At 42.7% G+C, this 26,251-nt stretch overlaps 1 protein-coding gene across 3 annotated transcripts in view; it reads right to left on the bottom strand.

The window, feature by feature from the left end:
• FARP1 (FERM, ARH/RhoGEF and pleckstrin domain protein 1) overlaps nt 1–26,251 on the bottom strand; it is a 576,707-nt gene that overhangs the window by 205,141 nt on the left and 345,315 nt on the right. For all 3 annotated transcript variants that reach the window (XM_086947879.1, XM_086947877.1, XM_086947878.1), the window contains exons 7-9: nt 22,844–22,958; nt 14,618–14,765; nt 7,458–7,553 (exon numbers count right to left, since the gene is read on the bottom strand). In XM_086947879.1, the coding sequence (XP_086804005.1) occupies nt 7,458–7,553; nt 14,618–14,765; nt 22,844–22,958 (359 nt within the window). The remainder of the gene's footprint in view (nt 1–7,457; nt 7,554–14,617; nt 14,766–22,843; nt 22,959–26,251) is intronic.

Here is a 26,251-nt window from a genome sequence, read left to right on the forward strand (position 1 = left end):
GTTTTGTAAATGTATATACTCACTATGAGTTCGATTGGTTCTTAATTGTACATACTTTGGGCTCTTTATGTATAGTCCTTTGTTTGTTTTCTTGTAAAAAGCTCACAGAACTTAAAAAGGAGGCGTGATAATTTTAGTCCGCCCTTTGTGTTGATTATATAAATCCAATGCTAGGTAATGTGACCTTACCATGTGATCAAGACTGTAGGAACAGTCGAAACGCGTAATGGCGGACAGGCTCAGAAACATACTTCAATAAACACCCTGTTGTAAGCACTGAAGTTGGGTTCAGCTCTTCGTTCTTTCTTTTACCGATTGATTGGAATAATTGGTGGCACAGGCTTGTGCCGGAACGAGTTTTGTTTCATATATATATATATATATATATATATATATATATATATATATATATATATATATATATTGTCACCAAACCAAACTTCCCATCAAAATAAGGCGCTGATCCGTGAATCATAATCCAAACGGTATTTAATGGTTCATTTGCTGCATAGACGCGTTTCGGCGGCTTGCTCCCGCCTTGTTCACTACATCTGCATTGTCATTTTGTTGCACTATATATACATATGTGTGTTACATAGTTTCATAGGTGTTTCTTGTGTTACAAGTTTCAATTGGCTTAGGGTTGTTATGGTTACAGGTTTAACCCTCATGTGTGGACACAGAAAAGTTTCATGACTTGCACATTGTTACATCATGTCAGTCTTTCACCTATGTTTATGCAACTATGTAACGCTCACTTGAACCACATGGCAAAGACGTCTCAAAATTACATTGCTACGTGTGTTTAAATTCACACTCGTACATTTCATGAAAATGAGAACACTCAATTCAAAATAAAGTTATGTTATGTTATGTTATTTTGGGTCTTCTATAGCGCACGGCTACTCCAAAGGAGTGTCCCGGCGCTTTGTGCTCCAGACCCAGGAAAAGGGGACAGGTAATTAGTCAAGGTAAAAATGCTTCATGAGTGTGTGCACAAATACCTATGTAGCTGTTTGGCAGCTATCCAGGACACACACTCCGAGCCAAAGCAGTGGTAGCAGCTTTTGCTCTCGTGGAACAAGCCTTCAGACCATCCGGAGGCTGCTTCATAGCCAGTGCGCAGCAGGTCCTAAAACAAAGACTATCCTTAGTGAGATGGACCGTTTCTGCAACACTTTGTGGGGTTTTCTGGTGAAAATAAGTGCAAAGAGCTGATTATACATTCAATGAGGATGAGACGGTCTGTTTCTATACCATCTTGGTCTTCTTTGCCCCAGAGAACTCACAAAGAGCTGATCGTCCACTCAAAGCTCTGCTAAGAACCCTACAAAGAGCTGAACATTCACTACGATGCACTGGTACAATTGATGTAAAAGCACAATCCTCTTTTTGGGGTCCAAGCGACAGAGTCTCTCTTCCGCTTTCGAGGGATGGGGTGAAGCAACCAATATTGGAAGAGTGATGGCTTCTCCAATATGAAAAAGCATCATCATCTTCGGCAGGAAGGTTGCTTGAGTCCTTACCACTAGTTTTTCCAGAAAAAAAGGTGCCATAAGAAAACTGGCCTGGAGGGCCTGGAGCTCACTCACCTGGCGTGCGGATGATATCACAACAACAACAAAAATGTTTTTAAGGTGAGGAGGTGGAATGGACAACTGTGCATTGGTTCAAAAGGGGTGCATATGTAAAATGTGAGAACCAGATTTATGCCTCGTAAAGGGTTCAGACAGAAACATATGGTGCAAACCTTTAAGGGAACAAATCACAACTAGGGATTTAAAGAAGGATGGCTGGTCCCGTGCACGTAAAAAGGATAGGCAAATAACCTTTAACAGTGCACATAGCAAGTCCTTGCAGGGCCAAAGACAAAAGAACAATACATTTGACAGTTCGGCTTGCAATTAGTCAGTCTGACGTGTACGGAACCAAGTCACAAACTTAATCTAGCGCCCAGCAAGCACAGATTTCATGGATGGCACCTGGCTGCTAGGATAACTTCAACGACTTCGGAAAGGAGTAAAAGAAGTATAACCGTCACTGCTCAATCTCCATTCATGAAGGTTAGGGGGTGCACAGGCCCAGGTGCAAGACCATGCTCTGCTGCTGCGACAGAAAGGCCTCACGGATAGGTAGACTGATCAGAGGACAGATGCTCAAGCCCAGAAGTTCCAGATACCACGTTCTACTAGCCCAATCCAGATCCACAAATAACACTTGGGTCTGGAAGTTCCTGATCTTTTTCAGGACTCAGAGCAAGAGTGGCATCGGTGGAAAGGCAAACCGGAGTCCATTGCTCCACTCCATGTGGAATGTGTCTCCAAGGGACAGCCTTCTTGAGAACTCCAGCACACAAAAGCTTGGACATTGAGCGTTTTAGGGAGTTATGTTATGTTATGTTATGTTATGCTATTTATATTTTTATAGCGCACAGCTGCCCCAGCAAAGGGGCGTCCTGGCGCTTTGACAGACACTATAACATAACACACAATAAAAGAAAAAGGCAACTATTCAGACACGGGAAACAAGACATTTTTAATCGCCTGCCTGAAGGCGAGCAAGTCATCAAGGGCTCGGATGTGCACCGGGAGCGAGTTCCATAAACCTGCCGCAAGCACCCTAAAGGAGCGGTCACCCATTCTGCTCAGTTTAAAACGTGGACAGACAGCCAGGTGCAGCGCCTCCGATCTCAAGGATCTCAAAGGAATATAGGGAGTGAGTAGGTTGGCAAGTGCCGGCGGCGAAGAAGATTTCAAAATTTTAAAGGCCAGACACAGCGCTTTGAACTTAATTCGCTGTCTGACCGGTAGCCAATGTAAGGCCATGATAGTACCAGACACTGAGCAATGTCTGGGAAGGCCCACAATGGCCCGTGCCGCGGCGTTTTGCACCCTTTGAAGCCTAGAGGCCTCCGCTTGATTCACCCCTAACATCAGCGAGCTGCCGTAGTCCAGCCGAGATAGAGTTGAGGCCTGGACCACAAGCTGTCTGGTAGGGGGATCAAAATACTTTAAAACCGGCCTTATTCCCCGCAGAATGCCATGGCACGTGGCAGCCACCTTCTTAGTATGATCCATGAAGGTGAGCGCAGAGTCCAACCAAATACCTAAATTTCTCACTCCAGAAGCTGGAATAGGAGTGACATCCAACTCTGGTGGCCACCACTGGTTTCCCCATAGCTCAGCGTGCTTCCCTAGTACCAACACCTCCGTTTTGGTGGCATTCAACTGAAGGCAGTTGGTGCGAAGCCAGCTTGCTACTGCCACAAGACCCGCTCGGAATCTGGGGGCCTCCACCTCAGGGTCTCCACTAAGTGTCACCAAAAGGATAGAGCCAGGATTCACCCCATTCTTGGAATACAACCTACGTCACCTCCGGGTGTAACTGCCATTTGCTAGCTGCCAGGTCTTGTCTGCTGGGTTTGTCCATCCTGGCGTTTAAAGATCCTGCCAGGTGGTATACCACCAAGGATATGCATTGTCGATTTAACCAGTTCCACAGATATTGAGCCTCCTGGCACTGGACCCATAAACCCACCCCTCCCTACTTGTTGAAGTACTACATGGCAGCTGTGTTGTCCTGTACCAGAACCTGCTCCAGACCACCTTTGTGGCTGATAAGAAGACCTTTATCATCAAGCGAATAGGCCAAAACTCCAGCAAGTTTGTGTGGAGGTGGGTTTCAGCCAGAGACGGCAGTCCTGTGATCGCCACCTGTCTGCAATGACATCCTGAATCTAGCGGTGACACATCAGTCACGTCAACTCTGGGTGCGGCAAGGAGAGGGTCGGCCACTTGTTTAATTGCTGTTAAACAGACACCACTTTCACAGTCTCCTCTGACATCGGGATGGAATCAGACAGGTTCCACTGGTGCTCAGGTCAGCGAGACTTCAGGCCCCAGCTAGCATGGTCGGTGAGCAGGATGCATGAGGTTAGAAGGCCAAGAAGCTTCAGAGCCATACTCACCGAGACCCAGGACAGAGGCTGAAATATCAGGATCATAGCACTTATGTCCTGAACTCGCTGGTCCAAAGAAAAGGCTCGAAAGCGCACAGTATCCAGGATGGCTTTGATGACTTCGGCAGGTTGACTGAGAACCACAATGATGTCAGGAAGTTACCAGTCAACTGGAGGTTGTATGTGACTGGCTATTGAAGGCATAGCCAGTCATCGAGGCAGGAGAGGACTGGTATCCAACCACAACCACCACCATCACCTTTCTGAACACCATAAGGGTACTGGCAAACCAGAAAAGGTGGACAGCAAAATGAAAGTGCTTGTGGCCCCCATGACCTGTACGTAGTGCCTCTGGGTCTGCAGGATGGGGATGTGAAAAGAAACGTCCTGAAGGTCCACGCTACCATTCAGTTTTTGTTATCCATCGCAAAACGAACCCTGGCCAGGGTGAGCATCTTGAATTTTTCAATGTGCAGGAAAGTGTTAAAAGGGCAAAGTTGCAGGATAGGGCGAAGGTCTCTGTCCTTATTCAGCTGAAGGAAGTAGCAGAAATAAACCCCCATCTGTACTTCTAAAGCCAGTACATATGCTCTATGGCTCCTTTAGCCAAAACAAAGCCTGAACTCTATCATAAGATGGACAGGTGATCTTCTGAAAGGTGTTCTTGTGTACATGGCAGGTGAGGTGGGTTGAAAAGGAATAGCCCTGCATAGCCTCTCCAGACATTCTACAGGACACATTTGTCAGACAAAATGAATGGCCGGTCCTGCCTCCTACCGGATGGCCATGTGCTGCTAAGGGTGCAGTAAAGGGGTTTCGAGGTTGTTGCCAGATGGGAAGAGGACTGGAGAGTATGCTGCCCTGTATGGCCAAATTGCTGTCTAGTGAGCCCACAGCCTGACCACAAAAAGACTGGGAGGCCTGTGGTGAGGGCAGTGGAGCCTGACACGGTCTATATGTCTAGAGACGGGTGTATTCCCTAATAGGGTGAACATGTTGTGGAAATTGCCAGAGTGGAGCTGAAAGGCCCAAAGAGCATTTGGCATTCCTCCAGGGCAGAATCTGCCTTTTCAACAAACAAGCAGTCGAAAGGCGTGTCCCATTAAGGATGCCTGGATGTCCCCAGAGAAGCCTGTGGGCCTCCATCCTTGTGCCATGTCTGAGCAGCACACTTGTTCCCATAGCCCTACATAGACAATCTGTGGTGTCTAGGCCTGAGTGGGTGACTAATTCGGCTGTATCCTGACAATCTTCAATGTTTTGGGCTAAAGAAGCACATAATTCGTCAGGGACCACAGGTAATATGCCACAAATTGTTTGGGTGTAGCACCCAAATAAACAGCTTGCATGAACAGACTTCAAAGAAAGATTGGCAGAGGAGAACATTCTCTTGGCAAACATATTCATAGGTTTGACTCCCTGTCAGGAGGACTGGTTGGGAAGGAGTTACAGCTCACTCTCCTGGAGGTGAGATGCACCAGCCAAGCTTTCAGGGGTTGGATACTGAATTAAGAAATACAGGTCACTTGTTGGTTGACTGGGGGCCAGAGCATGGTTTACCCCTAGCACACAAAAGACTGTCAGGGAGGACCTCATCAAAAAGAAAAAGAGGTTCTGTTGGTGCCTGGCCAGGCTGCCAGACTTGTGTCAGTACATTTGTTTTTGCCTCCACAGAAGGGAGGTGATTATCAAGGACATCAGCAGGTCTCTTCATCACAGTGAAGAAAAATACTTTCTTCCTTTGCTTGCCCTGAAGGGCAAATGCCTATCGGCATTCTGTAAGTCCATGTATCAACTGTCTTCATCAAAAAATTTGCTAAACTCTTCCTAATCCCAAAACTGTTCTCTGCATATGGCTAGCTCTGGTCGGAGTTCAAGCCAAAAAGATGAACTAGTGTTTGTGCATGCCTGCATGGCAGTGGATTAGTGTCGGAGTTTGATGGATTCAGTTTTAGTCGTGCCACGTCAAAGTCTGGAAGCGGCCTTGGTAGAAGTCGAGATGAAGGCGGCAAGAGTCTGATGCCACAATGGGTTGTGGTTTCTCTTCCGTCGCCATCGGTGCTGGAGTTGATATTCGAGGGGTAGGCAAAGATTTCCTGTTCACCTTAAAGCTGGCACTGATGCCGATATAGTACCCAAAGTGGGTTCAAGGGTGACAGCACAACGTGCAAACTCACCAGCGGTAACACAATTGGAGGCCCCTGCTGATCTTTGGGGCCCAAAATGCACCAGAAATGCACAGCATGGCCTCTCTAAAGGCTCTGAACTTGCTGCAACACCATGGAAGGACCCAGGCACTCGGAGTGCGTCATCACCAAAGATGGAATTAGCTCCTCGGTGGAAAGTGAGCAAGAAACTGAGGCATGGTGATGCCGTTGCACCTTCACTGGAGAATGAGAGTGGCAGGAAGGGGCAGAGTTCCGCGCTGACTGTTTGTGTTTCTTCTTTGACTTATCCAATGATTTTGACAGCAAAGATCGGCCATGGGAACAACTTCAGAAGTGGGTCCACACTCTTAACTTCAATCTGGAGGTGGGGCTGGCATGGAACTTTTCTGGGGCTTTGCAACGTAAAGCTTTAGTTGGCATTCTTGGAGGGTCTTTGTGTTGACCTGGGCCCACTCGTCATACGTTGTGGAGTTGTGCGGCAAACCTAAGCACCAGAGGCCCACCTCGTGGGGATCTGACATAAACATATGTTTGCAACAGTCTCTATAAGGTTTGAACCCTGCCATTTTTGGGGCTAACATGTACCTTGCATTTATATGCAGCTCTGCTCATCACTTCAGTAGCCGAACATGTTGCATGACGCCACTTACCAGTGAACAAGAACACTGCTTTTTGAGTTTGCTGGACCCAGACCGGAGCCTGGGGATATTCACAAGGTTTGCGGTTCAAAGCATCCTCAGAATTTTCATTTTTCACATTAGCATGGCTAACATTTTAGATTCGGAAATGTCATTTAGTTATCACTTTAAAAAAAAGTATGTTTTATGAAGCCCATTGGCAATATGCTAGAAGTGGCTTAAGAAACATCAGTCATCCATCTTGTAAAAGCCTTGAGCCCCTCTGTGCGGGATGATTGGGGCAGAGGGGAAAGCCTTGTATTCCACTGGGCATCAGGATGGAGGGGCAGTTTCAAGAGAACGGGCCTAACTAAACAAATGGGAACAAAACCTATTTCAGTCTTATAAACTCTCGGACCCTTCCTAGCTTACCAGACCAAAGGGAGAAACTTCAATTGGGAAGAGAAACCAGATAATTATATTTACAATCCACACTAAGCCTTGACGTCTATACTTTCCAAAATAGAAGAGTGCATTGGCCAAGTACCACAGCGGGCATTTTGTTTACACAAATGACAACATATAAACTAATTTAGGGAAGAAATCAATGTTTTACATCAATCAACAGGATATCAGTATGCTACCTCTAAAGGCTACATGGCTAAATAAAATTTGATACTAAATAAATGATAGATAAATAAATGAAGTACTTACGTTAGCATCGGGGCGCAGCTTGATCAGAAAGCGCTTCCTCTTGAAACTCAACTTCCGTACCTTTGCCCAGTTGAAGGCATTGATCTTTGTGTGACCCTAAGGTGGGAAACATCATGTTACTGGCTGTGACTCTTTTCCAGGAATTTATTTGTAAACTGGGTTTAAATCTGCCTCATTAAAGCAGAAATAATCCACAGGATGCGGAGTATGTACTACTGCGCGATTACATGAGGAAGAAAGAAATACAGGAGGGAAAGTTACCCAGCGGTGATAGTCATACAAGAGCAGATAGCTCCTACCTATTACCTTTGGAAACAGTGCACAGGGGGTAAGGACCAAAAACGGGTCCCCTAACTGCTAGAAAAGTGTATGACCCTTGGATAAACAATTGTCTACATAGCTCTGCCCACTCGTGTTTATCCTGTACATCGACCTTCGTGTCTACATGATTAGCTACTCCAGTAGAATCACCACTGGTCAATGCTGTATTGGGGAAGTGATGGCTGTTTTAGCAGAAATAGAGTCTGAATAGAGGTGTCTCTCATATAAGTGCCCTACCCCGTGCCCTACCCCATTCACTACCCTTAGAACCTCGCTTTTAGGAGAAAACAAAACCAGTTGCAGTGAAAATTACCCTGCTGTGAATCAGATTGCAGATAAACACTTTGTTATTAAATTTGAGGATATTGTTAGATGAGAGATTGTAGCAGTAATGCTTACTGAACACTGTAAAGTGACATTTGGCCACCCTACAGATTCCCCATCTATATTATGACGCATATCTTCAACAAAAGATGCTTCTCTGTTTAAGGATTGGATTTCACCCTATTAAAGTGAGACAATGCAAGTAAAATCATCCTAAAATTATTTCGGGGTCAAAAGATGTTTCTTCACAGCCAGGATTCCAACAGCTTATAACTCCACTAACCAACTATTGAAAATCCTGAGAAAATGTGTTACACAAACCACACTTAGATAGTATCTCCTCCAACAGATCAATTTGGAACTATAATTCGTAAATTTCTACCCCACCTCTCATATAAAATCAAGATAGTTCGGACAAACATTTTAAACTGAAGCATCAGCAACAACACCCGATAAACAACTTACAAGCCATCAACACCCATACCAGAATCTCGCACATTCATTCAATACTTGGCCACATAGAGCCATCCAGGAGGTCTGTTTTTGTACATATTCTAAGGTCTTAAATTTCTAAAGAAAAATCTCAGCCAATCCTCAAGCAATGGATAAAGTAACTCTGGCACACTCAAAAATTACCTCTTAATCCAGTGCTTTTCACTGGTATTCATTTTTTAGGAACTGCGCGTTTTTTCCTCACCAGATACTTACCAACAGAAATAGAGGGTGAAAACATACAAAGAAGGATGGAAGGAGGGAGAGAAAAAAGAAAAACATGCACAAAAGGAGAAAACAGGAACCTGCAAGACTAAGGTTAAAGGGGCAGGGAGTGTCTGGTAGTGAATTAAAGAGGCTTGAGGTGGATTCAAGAATACGCAGCCTTGGATTTTGGTGTGCTGGTACCGGTTGCGGATGTCTGAGCAGAGCTTTGGACCCAGCTCTCTATCTTTCATACATTAAGCGCGGTCTCAAGAACTAAATACTGGACATATGCCACCTGGGCCGAGCCATAAGAGTAATCAAAATGTTGGTTGGCATAAAAGCCCCCACCACAAAATCCATGGCAAACCACTCGTCCCAAAACAAGAGCAAAACAATAGGAAAATAATTTGACTCCAAATTAGACGTGAAACCACGGTTAAAACAAAAGACCCGAACCCGGCAATAGGACATTAATTAGACTCCAAAAGAAACCGAGAAAGTTACTACGGGAATGAAAGAGGTTGAAAAATTGAGGGAAAACAGATGACACCAACAGCATGTATACTGGCCGACCAAAATGCTTAACTCACAAAAAGATCAAACCGCCAACTGCAAAAATAACATTTTAAAGCCAAATTGAAAACAGCAGTCGTACTTTGACACATATTTGACTCCTCGTGAACCTACATTGTTTTAAATCCAAATTATGAAATAAACTCACATATGCAGCTACAATTCATAAGCTCCAATGTTTTTTACAGCTTTCAACTCCCACACATACCTCCAATAAAAAGATCCAACGTAACATACTATACCTAAACTCTCAGGTTAGCTTTACAATGTGAGGTGGTAACACCTTCATGTACTAAGTAAATAATGGGCATTAATGGTGTAGAGACCAAAGTCCTTCCACTAAGCAGACAACAGTGGATCCTTCCATTTGTATGGCTTTCTGGCGGACTACGCTACTTTCCACAACACCTGTGAGCTGGACAGACCACTGGACCACACATTTTTCTGTTGCTTTACCAGCAGAGAACAAGACGCTGACACTACTTCACCACCCGTGGTGTGTACTACTACCACCAGCTCACCATGCTATGGTGAGACAAATTGGTGGCATCTGATTGTTTAGCAGGGTGCATGCCGGTGAGATGTGCATGCCGGTGAGATGTGCAACTGATAAAGGACTTAACCAGCACTCTGCATGAAAAGCTTATGCATCCCCCTAATTGTATTCCTTCACTCTCCCTTGCATGGGGACACAGTTATGTGCATGTTGAAACGTTTTAGTGCCCTTCCGTAGGTCATGGAGTTTGCAACACATGGAGATTCAACTCTGTGACCTTTGTAGCAGTGACATTCTCCAAGTAGCCGCTCTATGCAGAGTCATGTAACCTTTCTGGGAGTACAGGTTAACTGCATTCAGCACCTGGCAAGTCTGAGTCCTGTTAGAGAATAAAAGCCTGATTATTATGGGTTTACTTCTTGGCAGCTCGGGCTGCTGACCACCTTGGAAATAAGCTTGCCCACTGTTGCACATTCTTATGATCATCTGGGACCTCAATTTTTGACCTGCATTAAGAGCTGCCTGAAAATCACAGAAACCCCACTCAAGAGGTCTACATCTTCCTTGGAATACACTTTACTCTGACCAGTTGGTGCCTGCACGCATCCTCCTCTGTGGAAAGGTTTGGGAAGATGAACTACCTACCACTGGTGGGAGAGGGTATGGATTTTGAACGCCATGGCATCCCTCCAGCGTCCCTGAAATTGGATACAAGATTAAACTACACAATCTGTTCCTTGTCTGGACTTCTGGAGAAGCTATGCAAAATTAGCTGGGAAGAATATCTGGTTGAACGTTGTTAAGCCCTTAAAAGCATCTATCGCCACTTTGATTCTCGTCCCCGCCCCCACCCACAAGGACATTTCAAGGTTTCTCCTGCTAAGATGTGCTGAGAATATTTGAGCTGCAGTGCACTAGAGAATAAGAGCTGTTTTTGTGTGCAACCATATGAATTCAGAGAGGTCTGCTACTAGCGTCCCACTGGACTCTTCTTTTCTGTCTTTTTCTGCTCTGGGAAGTCAATTGTGGAACTTGCGTACCTGGAAAATTTGTAGTTATTCAGAATCGGGATTTTTTCAAGCTATTTCTCTACTCTTTACAGTTAGATATATATGTTTTAAGTAACAGTAGTACCCCCCAGGACTACAGGACACGGGGGGCGAACACTTTGCCAGGGCCGGTTTTGGGTCCCAGTCCGGCCATGCTTGAAGTGTAATTAGTGTAATTAAGACCCGTTTGTTCTGAAGCAATTCTTATATAGTTATACCTTTCGTTCCAAACTTACTACCACCTGCTGGAGAAACATTTGAATGCTTCATGCAGAACCAGATAAAGAACAAAGCACACAAAGTGTAACTTGGTAGTCAAACTGGTGCACAATCCCTAGGCACTGCAACACCTGTGGTAAACGGCAACACTCAACACGGATACTGTCCAGTAACCACTAACAGCCCCACGACTCGGAGAGAGAAGACCTCAAGTGTGGTCTCAAATTCTCAACTCTTCGTTGGAGAAGAATAAGACTTTGCTTAATACTGAAATGTCCTTACACATCCATTTACAAACAATATTAAAGCTTCAAAAATAGTTCACAACTATCAGAAGGACAGAAAGCAAATTAGTGCTGTTTAGGTTTGCTAGTATATATCACTTTTAAATGGAACCAGGCACTGGCAAATCCAATAGGCCTAGGATTGGCTGCCAGCATTTTGGATTTGTCAATGCTTATTTTGTTTTACCATGGTTTGTATTTTAAAACTTTTTACAGAAGATGGAGGGCCCTCACCAATATTTAAAAGCAAATATTTGAACAAAGCTGAAAAAATTGTTATGGCACTTAAGGTAAATACTTTGTGTGCAGATGGCCTCCTTCGGAATGAGCCCAATGTCCTTACTCAATGACGTTAGACAATTGATGAAGTTGGCTGACCCGCTGGTTCATGCAGTAGTGGGTGGAAAATAATGATGAATGCCAACAACTGCCAAATGGAAGAAGAGGGATGGCTGATAGCCCCTATAAGTGTGTGTGTGAATGTGTGTGTGTGTGTGTGTTTGTATATACATACATATATATACACACACATATATTCACACACATATGTATATATATATATATATATATATATATATATATATACACACACACAAATATATATATATACATACATACATCATGCATGTATACATGCACACACGCTAAAATCAAATGGTCTTAGCTAATGTCATGCCTAAAAATGAGAATAAGACTATATAAAACGCGTATCTGTCCATGGTGTACCCACCACATCTCACGCCATTGATGTAAATCTTTGAAGCATTTTTTCGTAGTGAACCATACACACACACACAAGATTACAGCAGGTATTGACAGCTAGGAACAGCTGAACCTCAGACAAAGATAGGAGGATACATTCCAGTGGAATTAAGTATGCTAGGCACAAATTCCCACAAAGTCTTGAGAACAAAAAAGGGTCTGTGGATTGTGCCACTTTGTAAATTACAAACATATAAGGAAAGCAAGCAGGTTTTATTTCACCATGAGTAGCAAAGCGTTAAAAAATGTGTTCATCACTGAAACCCAAATAAAATTGTGTCTCACTGATGTGGAGACTACCTTATAAGAAATAACATAATTCAGTTAAAATGACAATTTAGCGCCTCATTAGACAACAACAATGGGAAATGTGGGGCAAAGGTGTATTCCTCAAAGACAGACAAGAATATTGTGTTTTTCCTGCTAAACAAAAAGTGAAAGACTTATCATCAATTATATTTAGACAGGTCAGTGGATTAACTGTGTTATTTAATAGTCATTAGAAAAACAAACTTCAGTTACCTACTTTGTTAACAGGCCTAGAAAGGATCGTTCCTTACTACAAACCCTCCTCATGCATTGCAAGTTATCAGGTTTTTTTTAAGAAACAGACTTCATTCAAGTACAGTGAGTTGGAGAAATCTGGCCCCAACTTCTTAAGAGCGCTCTCAGTCTTGCAGAAAGCTCACTGCTCTTTTGTATTAAAATTCTTATTTTCTTTGTTTGTGCGGATCAGGTCAGTTCTCCTAAGGGCAATACTTATGCTCACAGAAGCCAAATAATACTGAGCTCACTGAATTGAACTTCCTCTTTTCTTTAGGCAAAAAAAATTGGTTACATTAAGGAAACATGCTTAGTATCTTCTGTATGGCTTAATATACATTCACACGAATGGTAAGCATCACTGTTACTTTGCAACAAATTTTCATTGTCGCATTACCAGTGCCTACTGACCACAGGGACACACTTGCAAAGGGGGTAATGAAACAGGCAAACCACAGTGTTAGTTGTTGGTTTTAAGATAGCAAAGTTGTACAGTCACATGTATTGTTCAGTATTGCAGAGGGATTTGTCAATTTCTGGAAATGGATTGGAAACCAGATGATCTCAGTGCAATCAGATGCCCTTGATTGCTGGGTCCTGGCTTCTTCAGCATGACAAGATGCAGGGTTGGGTAAGCTTCTCATATCTTTGTCCAAGGTGTGCCCTTTGACCTTGCCCATGGCCAGAGTCTTTGCTGAAGGGTTAACTCCTCTCAGGCCACAGGGTGAGCAGCTGGACCTAGCTTGGTCCAACATAGAGTGGATGTGAAGTCAATACAGACACACCCACTTGTCTTTACAATGGTGTCTTCAAGGGGGAAGGATAGGAGCAGCCCAGACAGGGGAAGGAAACTACTCCTCACCAAAATGTTGCAGGAAATATCCGGAAAGAGAAGGTAGGTTTGTTGTTTTTTTATCGCAGAACTCGCCCCGTGACCAGCTGGCTCGGATCCCAGAGTGAACTGACCAAGTCCACTGGAATCCTCGCCCGCCATTCAGTCTGTCACCAAGGGCCCCATTAGAACAACAGCATGGTGCATGGTACATGTTAACAACAACAAAAGGTACCCGAGAAGCGGACGTGCTGCTTGCGCATGGAATATATTGCACGAGTTGCACAACAATACACTACAGCTGCACTTACAGTCAATGATCCCTGTGCAACACCCTACAACATTACGGGCTACGGCACATAGATACACACAAACCAGAACCATGGGTACTGCCACTTCACACAGCAACATCAGGTATCATAATGAAATGTCTCTGGCACACGAAAAACCTACTGGGTCAGTCACAATGAGAAAATGAGGAGCAAGCTGTCAAAGGGACACTGTGCCAGGGTCCTCTGTCCTCATTGTGTTGAAATGGAATAATTGTGAGTGCTCTAAGAGTGAGGAATTCCCAATGCTAAGGGGGTGGCATTTAGGAGAGTCTTCATAGAGATTTTTTTTAAAAAAGAGAGAGAGAAAGAGAACGTTTGTATGTTTAAAGCAAATATTCCTTCCTGTGCACCCCAATTTAATTCTTCTTGCATGGTCAAAATCCAGCTATGTTCTCTCATTCCATTTTATGCAGTTCATAAACCCCTTTTTGCCCATCCCCCCACCTCCATCTGATGCCTATGTGATGCTCGTCGAAGGACAGAGTGATACTACACCTCGGTTTTACAGTGGAATCTTTTAAATGGATACTAGTTGAAAACGTTACCAAGAATTTACACTCATCGGTATGGCCCCAACTTCCCAAAATATGGTCAGAACTGTCTCGTAGCTGGGATCAACAATTTACAAGGATGTGTCGAATTATACTGTGAGGGATACAGAGCTTCCTTAAAAAGATCCAAACAAACATGGCTGCATCGATGCAGGGCACATGCCATATTCCTGACCTGGAACACCAGGATGCCGGTGTGGGCGACCGCCAGATTGATCTTTGTCCCCTCTCGATCCTTTGCCGGGTGCAATCGGATGCCATACATTTCCAACCGACGGGCAATTTCCAATAACTGGAAATCTGACTCTGCTGGTGTCTGGCCCCTTTGGAAAGAAAATTGCAAAACATATTAGCCACCGTGTAGATGTATCAACAAGTTTAACAGCATGTAGAAAGTAGAGTGCTTTTAGATGCAGAAAATATGTTCTAATGTAAATAGATAAGCATGTGTAATGTCCAGCATTGGGCTTAACTAAAGTTTGTGCAGTGGTCAATTTTGACCTTCAAAGTGTTCTATAAGGTGCATCTTTAATCAGACAAGCCTTCAGATCATCAAAGAAATGCTTTCACAGTACCAGCTACTGATAGAAGCACAGTCAATGAATAAACCTTTGCTGGCTGGCTGTCTGGAGCTCACTCAACAGTTTAAAATCACCAAATACGGTTTAGTACCTCGTCAGCGAGCTCCTTTCTCTAGACTGGTTCCAAAACTGCTTTGGGTGTACAAGTACCACAATTATTCCAGCAACACACAAAGTGCATACAGACATACTTCAGCAGAAATTGGATGGAGGCGCCACACTCACCTAGACTAAAGTAAGAGTAGCCAGATTTCAGAACTCCTGAAATCATAAGGACTATTTTGTAGACAATGGAATATAGGAGAGAACAACTGAATTCTTTAAGAATAAAAAATGGCAAATGCTCCAGCCAAGCAGGATAAGCATTTTGGTGGGTTTTGCAGCATTTCATTTATGTTGTCGATATTATTGGTTTGTTCGCAGATGTACCATGGAGATGAAGGTTTTCCTTTTTTGTGGGTCACAGTTTGAATGTTGAGGTCTGCTTGATCAGCTACAAGACTGAAGGAAACTGCTTGGGACCTGGGAAGATTGGGAATACTCTCAGATAAAAGTCTGGGTCACTCTCTCGAGTGGATCTCTCAGTTGGGAAGGGAGGTCATAGTTTTGACGCCCCGGATACCGTCACGGCCTGCCAGCTCCAATCTCCACATTACTCACAATATTACAGTCAGTGCACCTTTGGATGGCCTTCAGGTTAGATAAAAGTAAACAGCATTATGATTCCCTGAATTAAGCTGTCAGCAGTGAACCTTTCTCAAGGTGGAAGTCATCTAGGCAAATCATTCGGCAGATGAACAAATTAGAAAAATGTTGTCGTCAGATGCAGGCTATAGAATAATATCTTTATGCAGTTGAGGCTCCAGTCACAAAGACACTAAAAGGCCTGGAATAGAGGCCTGTGATTGTTCATACTCAATGGCAAACGTTAGGTATAGCTGTGCTCAAAGAATGCCAAGCTCATAGCATAGAAGAGACATTGCAAGAGAAATGTTTATGAATGTTTGAGCAAACTCTGCCGTGCCCACCACTAATTCAGACTTACAAATGCTTGCACAATAGTGCACTCAAAAGGGTTTTAAACATATACTTTAGGTATTTTTAACACACTCATGCTCTTGATCATTGGTGATTGGCAGTGCTTAATTTGTGCCGGTGCTTGTCAAAGCTATATATATATATATATATATATATATATATATATATATATATATATATATTCACTGAAAAAACCATAGGTTATAGACCATATATAGTTAGGAATTCGCATTTACAAAACCTTATTTTACTCACACAAAACCATTGAAATTCCATATATAGTTAGTTGCACTAACTATATATTGCGCACCCGCAATCCACTGCTGATGATGTCCCATATTACATCATTCATGACATGGTCAGTGACATCACTGATGACATCACTGATGACATCTCAAATGACATCACTGATGACATCTCATTTGACATTACTGATCACATCACTGATGATATCATTCATGTGATAATACGATGAACCTCTTCAGACTCTAATATAACCTTAGATACAATCAGTGTAAACAGACACTCACAGACTGTCACTCATCCATGGAGTTACTCACACACCTAGTCAGTCATGCAAAGAATCAATCACACCTCCATTTCCTCAACTATACAGTTATACAAACTTTACTTATTCAAACATATACTAACACATATTTACTCTCTTATACAATCCGTGATACAAGTTCACAATGATTCATACAGCCACTCACACATTCACTGGCTCTTATGCACAGTTATTTATATATGTCAACTCTCACATGTACTGTGTTTTACATATGTACTTACTTTGACATGTAGCACTGAGATATCCATTCACTCACCAATACACTCATGCACACAGTCAACCGCCCATACAGCTGTTTCCACATGCACTTTTGAAACCATACATCTAGTGAATCAACTGCTCACACATCTATGCATAGAGTCATACACCTCCCAGCCACCCACACACACACTCAGTCTCCCATACAAATACTTGGGCAACCAATCAATAACCCATATAGTTACTCATATAGCTACTTATCAACACATGCAACAGTTTACAGAACAACAGACATAATGATGCACAAATTAAGACAGTTTAGTCACTAACCCATGCACTCAGTGAGACACATTTAATCACTCACTCATACAGTCAGTCATGCACCTACTAAATCCTTCATCCAGACACTTATACATCCACTCATTCTTCAATATGTAAGACATATTTTAACTTTACAGAAACATACAGTCACTGGATGTTGTCATCAGTGATGTCATCAGTGATGTCATTTGAGATGTCATCAGTGATGTCATCAGTGATGTCACTGACCATGTCATGAATGATGTAATATGTGACATCATCAGCAGTGGATTGCGGGTGCGCGATATATAGTTAGTGCAACTAACTATATATGGAATTTCAATGGTTTTGTGTGAGTAAAATAAGGTTTTGTAAAAGCGAATTCCTAACTATATATGGTCTATAACCTATGGTTTTTTCAGTGAATTTTCAAGGTTTTGTAAATGCTAATTCCTAACTATATATGGTCTATAACCTATGGTTTTTTCAGTGAATTTTCAAGGTTTTGTAAATGCTAATTCCTAACTATATATGGTCTATAGCCTATGGTTTTTTCAGTGAATATATATATATATATATATATACATACATATATAAACATATATCATCTGTATATCTATATAAATACAAACATAAATGCATGCATACATATACTTATATGCATACAGATGCATGTTATTTACATGAAAGTTGAAAAAACACTAATAAAAGCAAAGCTAAAAAGCCACCTCATTACAAACAGAATGGCTTTAACTTAAACGAGGGCGAGATCTATTGCATTTTCAATGCTTGTTTACTTTGGTTCCAAGATGTGTCACACATTTGCCATAAATTCTGAATGTTAGCACTCTAGTTGCACATTAGATCACTGTAGTAAAGCTACTGCTCACAAGGGACGTCTGCTGCTGGTATTCAAAGTGCATGTTTCAGTCTGCATGTCACAATTGTTTTAATGAAATAGAAGAGGATTTGAGAAGTCACTCAAAATGATCCCTAATTTTTCTTTCTGAAGCACTAATCATACTTTCTATGGCAAAATTAACCCCTCATGTTGTTCCTTTTTAAATTGAGTGTTTTCAGACTTACCACTTCATTCCAATCAAGATGGCTTCTGGTGTGCCATACTTTTGTCATAAGTAAGACTGTTAGCGCTCTAGTTGTTCTTTAGAACACTCTGGGACATTCTGTCATTGGGCTATACTTGGGGTACATCTGGGTGATATTTGGGCTACATTTAGGCTCTTTTGTCTCTGGTGGCCATCTTGGGAGACTGTATGTCAGAATTTTTTAATGAAATTGAAGAGGGTTTGAGAAGTCACTCAAAATGTGCCCTAATTTTTCTTTCTGCAGCACTAATCATAATTCATATGGCAAAATATACCCCCTCATTTTGTTCCTTTTTAAATTAAATGTTTTAAGAGTTACCACTTTATTCCAATCAAGATGGCTTCAGGTGTGCCATACCTTTGTAATAAGTAGGACTGTTAGCGCTCTAGTTGTTCTTTAGAACACTCTGGGACATTCTGTCATTGGGCTATACTTGGGCTACATCTGGGTGATATTTGGGCTACATTTGGGCTCTTTTGTCTCTGGTGGCCATTTTGGGAGACTGCATGTCAGAATTTTTTAATGAAATAGAAGAGGATTTGAAAAGTCACTCAAAATGTGCCCTAATTTTTCTTTCTGCAGCACTAATAATACCTTCTATTGCATAATATACCCCCTCATTTTGTTCCTTTTTAAATTAAATGTTTTAAGAGTTACCACTTTATTCCCATCACGATGGCTCCAGGTGTGCTATACCTTTGTAATAAGTAGGACTGTTAGCGCTCTAGTTGTTCTTTAGAACACTCTGGGACATTCTGTCATTGGGCTATACTTGGGCTACATCTGGGTGATATTTGGGCTACATTTGGGCTCTTTTGTCTCTGGTGGCCATTTTGGGAGACTGCATGTCAGAATGTTTTAATGAAATAGAAAAGGATTTGAGAAGTCACTCAAAATGTGCCCTAATTTTTCATTCTGCAGCACTAATCATACTTTCTATGGCAAAATATACCCCCTCATGTTGTTTCTTTTTGTATTAAATGTTTTAAGAGTTACCACTTTATTCCAATCAAGATGGCTTCAGGTGTGCCATACCTTTGTAATAAGTAGGACTGTTAGCGTTCTAGTTGTTATTTAGAACACTCTGGGACATTCTGTCATTGGGCTATACTTGGGCTACATCTGGGTGATATTTGGGCTACATTTGGGCTCTTCTGTCTCTGGTGGCCATTTTGGGAGACTGCATGTCAGAATGTTTTAATGAAATAGAAAAGGATTTGAGAAGTCACTCAAAATGTGCCCTAATTTTTCATTCTGCAGCACTAATACTTTCTATGGCAAAATATACCCCCTCATGTTGTTTCTTTTTAAATTAAATGTTTTAAGAGTTACCACTTTATTCCAATCAAGATGGCTTCAGGTGTGCCATACCTTTGTAATAAGTAGGACTGTTAGCGCTCTAGTTGTTCTTTAGAACACTCTAGGAGGCTGCAGTAGAACACAAAGGAATCAACTGACAGTCTCTGTCCTTGTTGGATGTACATGTTTTACTGAGAATGTCAGACTTCATTTTCACGTGACTGAGAAAGATAATGTGAATATACAGAAAATATGCTTTCAGTTTAGCTTATAGATCCCCTTCCAAACCACTGTGGGAAAATCATGAGATATTAGTTTTCTTTCAAACAATATTCATGATATCACAGCAGAAGGTTTTTTCACATGGTAAAATCACCTTAGAACCCACCACAATTCCTAAAACGAGTATGGTACCATCAACAAATGATTTATAATGTAACTAAAGTCCTAAAACCCTCTATTAACTACAATGCTTTTTAATGAGGTGCTATCATGTATATTGGTCCCAAGATGGCTGCCAACACTTCTTGGTTGAAGTGCTGACAGCCAATCAGATCAGATGTGTGGTTAGGCTCCGCCCAGATATATATCTTTTTTGGAACCTAAATTACTCAAAATCCACTGGAGCACATATATTGAGACCTAGCAAAGGCACATCGGGCTAACAGTCCCTACAATTTTGCCAAGTTTCGTGCAAATCCATTCAGCCGTTCGAGCTAAAAGTGAGGCCAACCGCCCTATGGAAATTAACATGGGAAAAACGCGTTTTGGGACCCCCCTTTTTTCTCGGCCCCTCCTTGATGAAACCCCCCCAAATTGTCAGGGGCTGCTCAGAAACAAAATGTTCCATTTTCCTGAAAATTTTAGCCAATTCCGTACACAAACGCCAAAGTTATTAGACATAGAATTTTCAAAAATCCCATAGAGAAAAAATCCTAACTATATATACCTACTGGCGACCGCCAGTAGGTAATTGTGACGAGGAGGACCCGGACCCGGGCCCTCCCGGCTTACCTTTACCTGTGTCCCCTTTTGTCACCCAGCATACAGACGCCTGGAAACCTACCACGGACTGGCAGCAAACAGCACGGGAGCCAGAGGAGCCGTGTTTCTTTAACTGGGCGGAGCTGGAGCCGGAGACCGCCCACCACCAGGAGGTAAAGGTGCGCCCCACCCAAACACAGGTGTGTTTTACACCCGGAGGGAGTGGAGAGTGGTGGCGTGAGCGAGGAGCGGAGTGGAGGAGAACCGAAGACGAGGAACCGAAGATCGCGATCGAGGAGGAGGCGTGTGAGCAGTGGAGGACGGGAGACGGCGGAAGCAAGGAACATCGGCTGGAGGAGGCGTGTGAGCAGTGGAGGACGGGAGACGACGGAAGCAAAGACCATCAGCTGGACGAGGCGTGTGAGCAGAGGAGGACGGAAGAGGACGCAAGCGAAGCACAGCATCGGGAGGAGGCGGGTGAGCAGACGAGGAGACCTGGAGCGGACTGGAGAGCGGACCAGCGCGGAGAGGAGGCGTCAGAGGAACATCGGAGGACGGAGCCCAGTGACAACGGAGACACCGGTGCACGGACCTGGGGAACCGAGGAGAGCAAGACCCGTGACAGCCGCGACAAGCCGGGAGGCCAACGAGGAGGCGCATCGCCCAGCCACACTTCACACGAAGTGTGGCTCGAGCAGGTACGGTCAAGGTTCACGGGGTGGGCGGGACGTAAGTGGGGTAAACCCCCGTAAAGCCGAGCAACCGATCCTCAGTGCACCTTCCCTTCACCTCACCGGCACTTTGATAACAACGAGCACGTGTGGTCCCTCACTACCCATCCCTGACAAGCACCCCAAAACCGCGAGCTAATAGTGGTGTTCTTTATTTCGGTTTCCTTTGGGGATCGAACCTGGAACGAGAGACAAGACGGCGGAGGCCAGGCCTACAACGCCCAGAAGGCACCGGGAAAGTCGGAGACTGGGAACCGCCAAACAAGTGAAAGAGGACATTGACAATCCTTTGCCTTTCTATCGAGTGCCAGTGCAAAAGAGGAGGCTTTATAAAATAATAAAACCATCTTTGCCTCGCAACCCCGTATCAGTGAGTTTATTGGACACCCCACCCGAAAGCCCACAGTAATATATATATATATATCCACAACATGGCAGCACTGTGAGTCTATTGTTTTTTAGCAGTATTCATCAACAGAGCATTTAACAAAATAATATACTTTTTAGCAGGTAGGTACTGCTGCCAGTGGCATTCGGGAGCAGTGGCGGGAGCGGAGGGCGGGGCGAGCTGCAGTGGACTCCAGACAAATACTTTGAGCCACCAATGTCGGCACCTTCAGCAGAAGTGGAGGCAGTACTTTGACAGAATGAATGAGATGACACACACTCAGCAGAGGCAGCCAACAATACCTCCTGCACTGGTGCTACATCTTATTCAGCATTGCTTCAATGGTCTCTTGCAGACTCTTTTTTGCCGGCCCAAGGAGGCTATGCAGTACTGTAAGCAAGACACATAGCAGGCAGAGTACTGAAAATAGTGTTCCCTGCATACCTGAAAACATGTCTGGGGCATATTATCAAGGATGGTGTTAAAATTATCGCTGGTTTAGCGGCAGAAAACTGCAGCTAAAGCGGAGATAATGGGCTTGATAATATTCCCTGGAGAATTCCAATTGAAGCCCATGTTCACACCAGAACATAGGCTTCTATTGGAATTTTCAAGGGCATATTATCAAGCCCAGTATCACCGCTTTAGCTGCAGTTTTCTGCCACAAACCGGCGATAATTTGTAACGCCGTTCTTGATAATATGCCTGTCTATCTCTAAACTTACTCAACAATTTTTACTCCTAATGGTTCGTGCCCCATTTTGGTCCTTGTAGACGTCTGCACAGTTCAGTAGTACAACTGTTTCCTCCAATATCTATCTGCTTCCATACAACATTACCTACTAACAGCCCGTAACTGACCACAACAGACCATCATCCAAAACTACAAAGGAAGAATGCATTGTTGCTCCAAGCATTGCTTTTCTGTTAGCTTGGCCCAGTATTTGTAGTTACTCTAAACAATCTGCCTGCAATATTCCGAAATTCTCATTTATTATTCCTTCTGGTTTAGTATAAACACAATCAAATAAAGAATAAGTGCTAATTACGCAATGGTATCCTTAGTGCGGTGGTATCGTATATTAAAAATTAAATCTGATATTGAATTACTTGTATCTTTTTAATGCAAAGACTTTATGGGAACAAAGGAACGAGGACAGTACATTCAGCAAAGCAGAAGAGGGTGACTTGAAACAGAGACACTTACACATGGTGACGATGAAATTCCATGATTTTGTCTTCCAGTGCTTCATGTTGAGGAATATACTTGTTCTTTGCTAAGTGTTCGCGCTCTACGGCTTCATCAAAATCGCCAATCTCAGCTGTGTCAATGAGAAATAAAAGTAACAACACAGCTTTTAGATTACTGTGGCAAAATCAGTCTGCTGGAAACTGCTTCCTGGAAGGTATATTTACTTGTAATACAAAACAATTAGTAATATTTTGCCATTGGGTGCAAATTCGATTTTTAAAGCCACACCAAACTATTCTTTATTTTGGGTCATCAGCCTAAAAAAATATGCCAACAAAGTCTTGATTCTGGCTTTTAATAGTGTTATTTAAAATATATATATATATATATATATATATATATATATATATATATATATATATATATATATATATATATATTTATCATTATTAAAAGCCAGTACCTGAGGAGTGTATTGGTGAAGATTGGTAAAGTTTTTTTTCACCAATACACACCACATGTACAGCATGGGTAGAATGTAGTGCAAGCTTCCCTAACACAGGGCAACTGGAGGACCACTGGAGACAATGGGGTCTTCTTCCACGCTTCTTTAGCTAACTGAAGCACATTAGCCTGTAGCCACACACCGGACCTCTCAGAAGACCTGAATGCATTATCCCAAGACTCCCCTAGAGTGGAAGCGTCTTAGTCAGCTCAACGAACATTATCACGTACTTCAAACACTCACTGAAGAACTGGACAACGGAACTTCTGGTTGACGTTTTCCAAGATTGCAGAATATTGGATCTCCAGACTCCAGTGACCTGTTCCCATGTACAGTAACAGCACTCTAGCTTTCTTATCTGTGACTCTGATGGTAAACAATGTGAGAAGTAAAAGACTCTCTTGGTGTGGGGCTTGAATCTGTGAGGGAGTGTTTCCGGAGGACGTACAAAAGCTTTGAAAAGCTCCTTCTCTGGATGGGGTGGGAGAAGATGATGGTGCCACGAGATGAGACATGTCACAGTGAGTTAGCAGAGTCAAAGTGTAAAGGAACATGCATTATTTTTCTTTGAAATTATGGCTGCAACGGCTCTGATCCCCATATGAGGTCCAGTGAAACCGAAATGCAAGTGATTCTGCTTTCATAAAATGGCACTAAAATAAGAGTCAGATCTGTGCCATCCTTGCCCAAGATAAGTGTACCCGGGAATAGCCTTTGAATGGAAATGTGCCAAAGTTTGCTGTACCAGTGATCGCTTCTTAAGGGACAGTTTGATACTGGCAAGCTCAGTATTATAAAGATGTTGAAGGTGAACAGTGCAATGACTGTAAGGGACTGTGAAATCCCTGGGTGCACAGGATCCACACGAGGTGAATAGTTAAAGAGCCCCTAAAGTCCTAAATCAGCGGCTGCAAAGGACCACGGGGTGATCTGTTGAGCTCGGCTGGGGGTACTGCAGAAAGCTATGTACTGCTTGATCAAAGGGGCCTATGAGATAACAACATGCATGCCAGGGAAGTGGAAAGCAACGGAGAAAAAATTATATATTAGTCACAGCAGACCCATGGAGTCAGAATCAAGAGGCCACCAAAATCCATCATCTCTTAAAGAATAAAGGCAGTAACTACTGTACGGACATGAGTGGAATAGAGTTGCAAACAGGGACATCAGCAACACGCTGAATCAGATTACTGAGGAAGACCGGACTGCTATTTCTCAAGACTGACATAGAGCACAAGGTTACATGGGAACTTCAGTCAGTCATGAAAGTAATTGGGAATACAGTGAGGAAGTTGCAAAGTAAGATTGATTCCATAGGCCAAAGAGTGGATGAAAACAAGTAGGCTGTACAAGATCTCAGTGATGTTATCAAGCAGAGTAAAGAATGTTCTCAGAAAGCCCTAATTTGTGGTCCTTGACACATGTGAACACCTGACAATTCGGCCAAGGACAGACAACCTATGCACTTGGTATTTGATAGAGGGGGACACAAAGTTCTGACCTAGGCAGACAGGTTATGCAGAATTTTGTTTAGCTGGTAATAGATCTCAATTTGCAAATACAACAAATGGCAAGAGTACATAAGACTGGACCCTCCAAGTGGGAACTACAGGGCTGGGTATGTAAATGTTACCAAAAATGTCTACACACTGAAAATTAAACAGAAGATACTTAAAGCAGCAGGGCAACTAAACAATTTCTTAGCAAGTGCAAACTCTACATATAACAAGATGCTACCCTAAGAATATGACCCACCTCTGGCCAATAGTAGAGTTTCTCAAGATACACAAGTTTAAATACAAGTGTTTTTATCTCTTTGGTCCAACTTTTTACCTAGAACAATTAAAGTTATAGGATATCTTCCATAGTTGAAGTTGCTGACATTTCTGAAGTACATCTTACATGAGAAACGTTGATATTTCTTCAAGATCAAATGGAAGGAAAATGGTGAGAGAACGCCCAAAGGAAAAAGTGTCAGAGTGTCAGAATGAAAGAGGAGGATGGAAAAAGCTGATTGCATATTAGCTACAGCAAAAGGAACGTTTAGACATAAGACACATGTTTAGGAGTGGGCATCACAACCTATTAAACAAGGAGATAGGTGGCCTTCGTTTTTATTTGCAGATCGCTGAATTTGCACCAAAGTAGTTATTCCTAGCGTGCACATTGGTTATGGATCCTATTGTACATGATGGACAGATGGATAAGGATGCAAATGATATCTCTACATATCAGTTTGGCCCTGGAAGATCTTGGGCTGTGCAACAGCTTAATTGGGGAGTGAGGGAACTACTCCTTTTATTATAGGCTCACATGCCTTACACAAGGATTATTCTTTGTTTGGGTATAAGAGCACTGCTCTAATAATTGAATTGATTGAAATAGGTTCTAAGTGCTTTTCAGTTCCCACACTGGTAGAACCGGATAGGCCATAAACTATTGCGGAGCAAATTGCCAATATCTGCAAACAGCTCTTTCAAGGTACACGCTGCTGTGATCGGAAAAAATATATCTAAAAATAGAAACTTTTTTGTAGGTAATGACGGCTAGTACGTATCTCAATTCACAAGCTGAAAGGTGTTTAAAACAACTATTAGGAGTCTGATAAAAGTCCATGCACAGAACATAAAAAGATTGTTGTCCATGGTATAAAGAAAAGCAATGGATTGGTGATCTCCTGAAAGATCTGGGTGCAATGTCGAAGAACCAAACGAGAGGTAGTGTGTTACAGAGCTTAAGGAACAGGCATTTGGAGAGAAGACCTCCACTCATGCAGATACTGTAGGCCATAAATTGTTATTTTAAAACGAGAACATGAAACAAATGCAAAGAAAGCCATTCAGAATGAACATATGTCTTGGTTTTGATCTACCAATAACTATATATTGGATATTAGAAAATGATGCGGTGTATTTAAA

The sequence above is a fragment of the Lissotriton vulgaris genome, assembly GCF_964263255.1.
Source record: "Lissotriton vulgaris chromosome 8 unlocalized genomic scaffold, aLisVul1.2 SUPER_8_unloc_1, whole genome shotgun sequence".
Lineage (NCBI taxonomy): Eukaryota > Metazoa > Chordata > Amphibia > Caudata > Salamandridae > Lissotriton > Lissotriton vulgaris.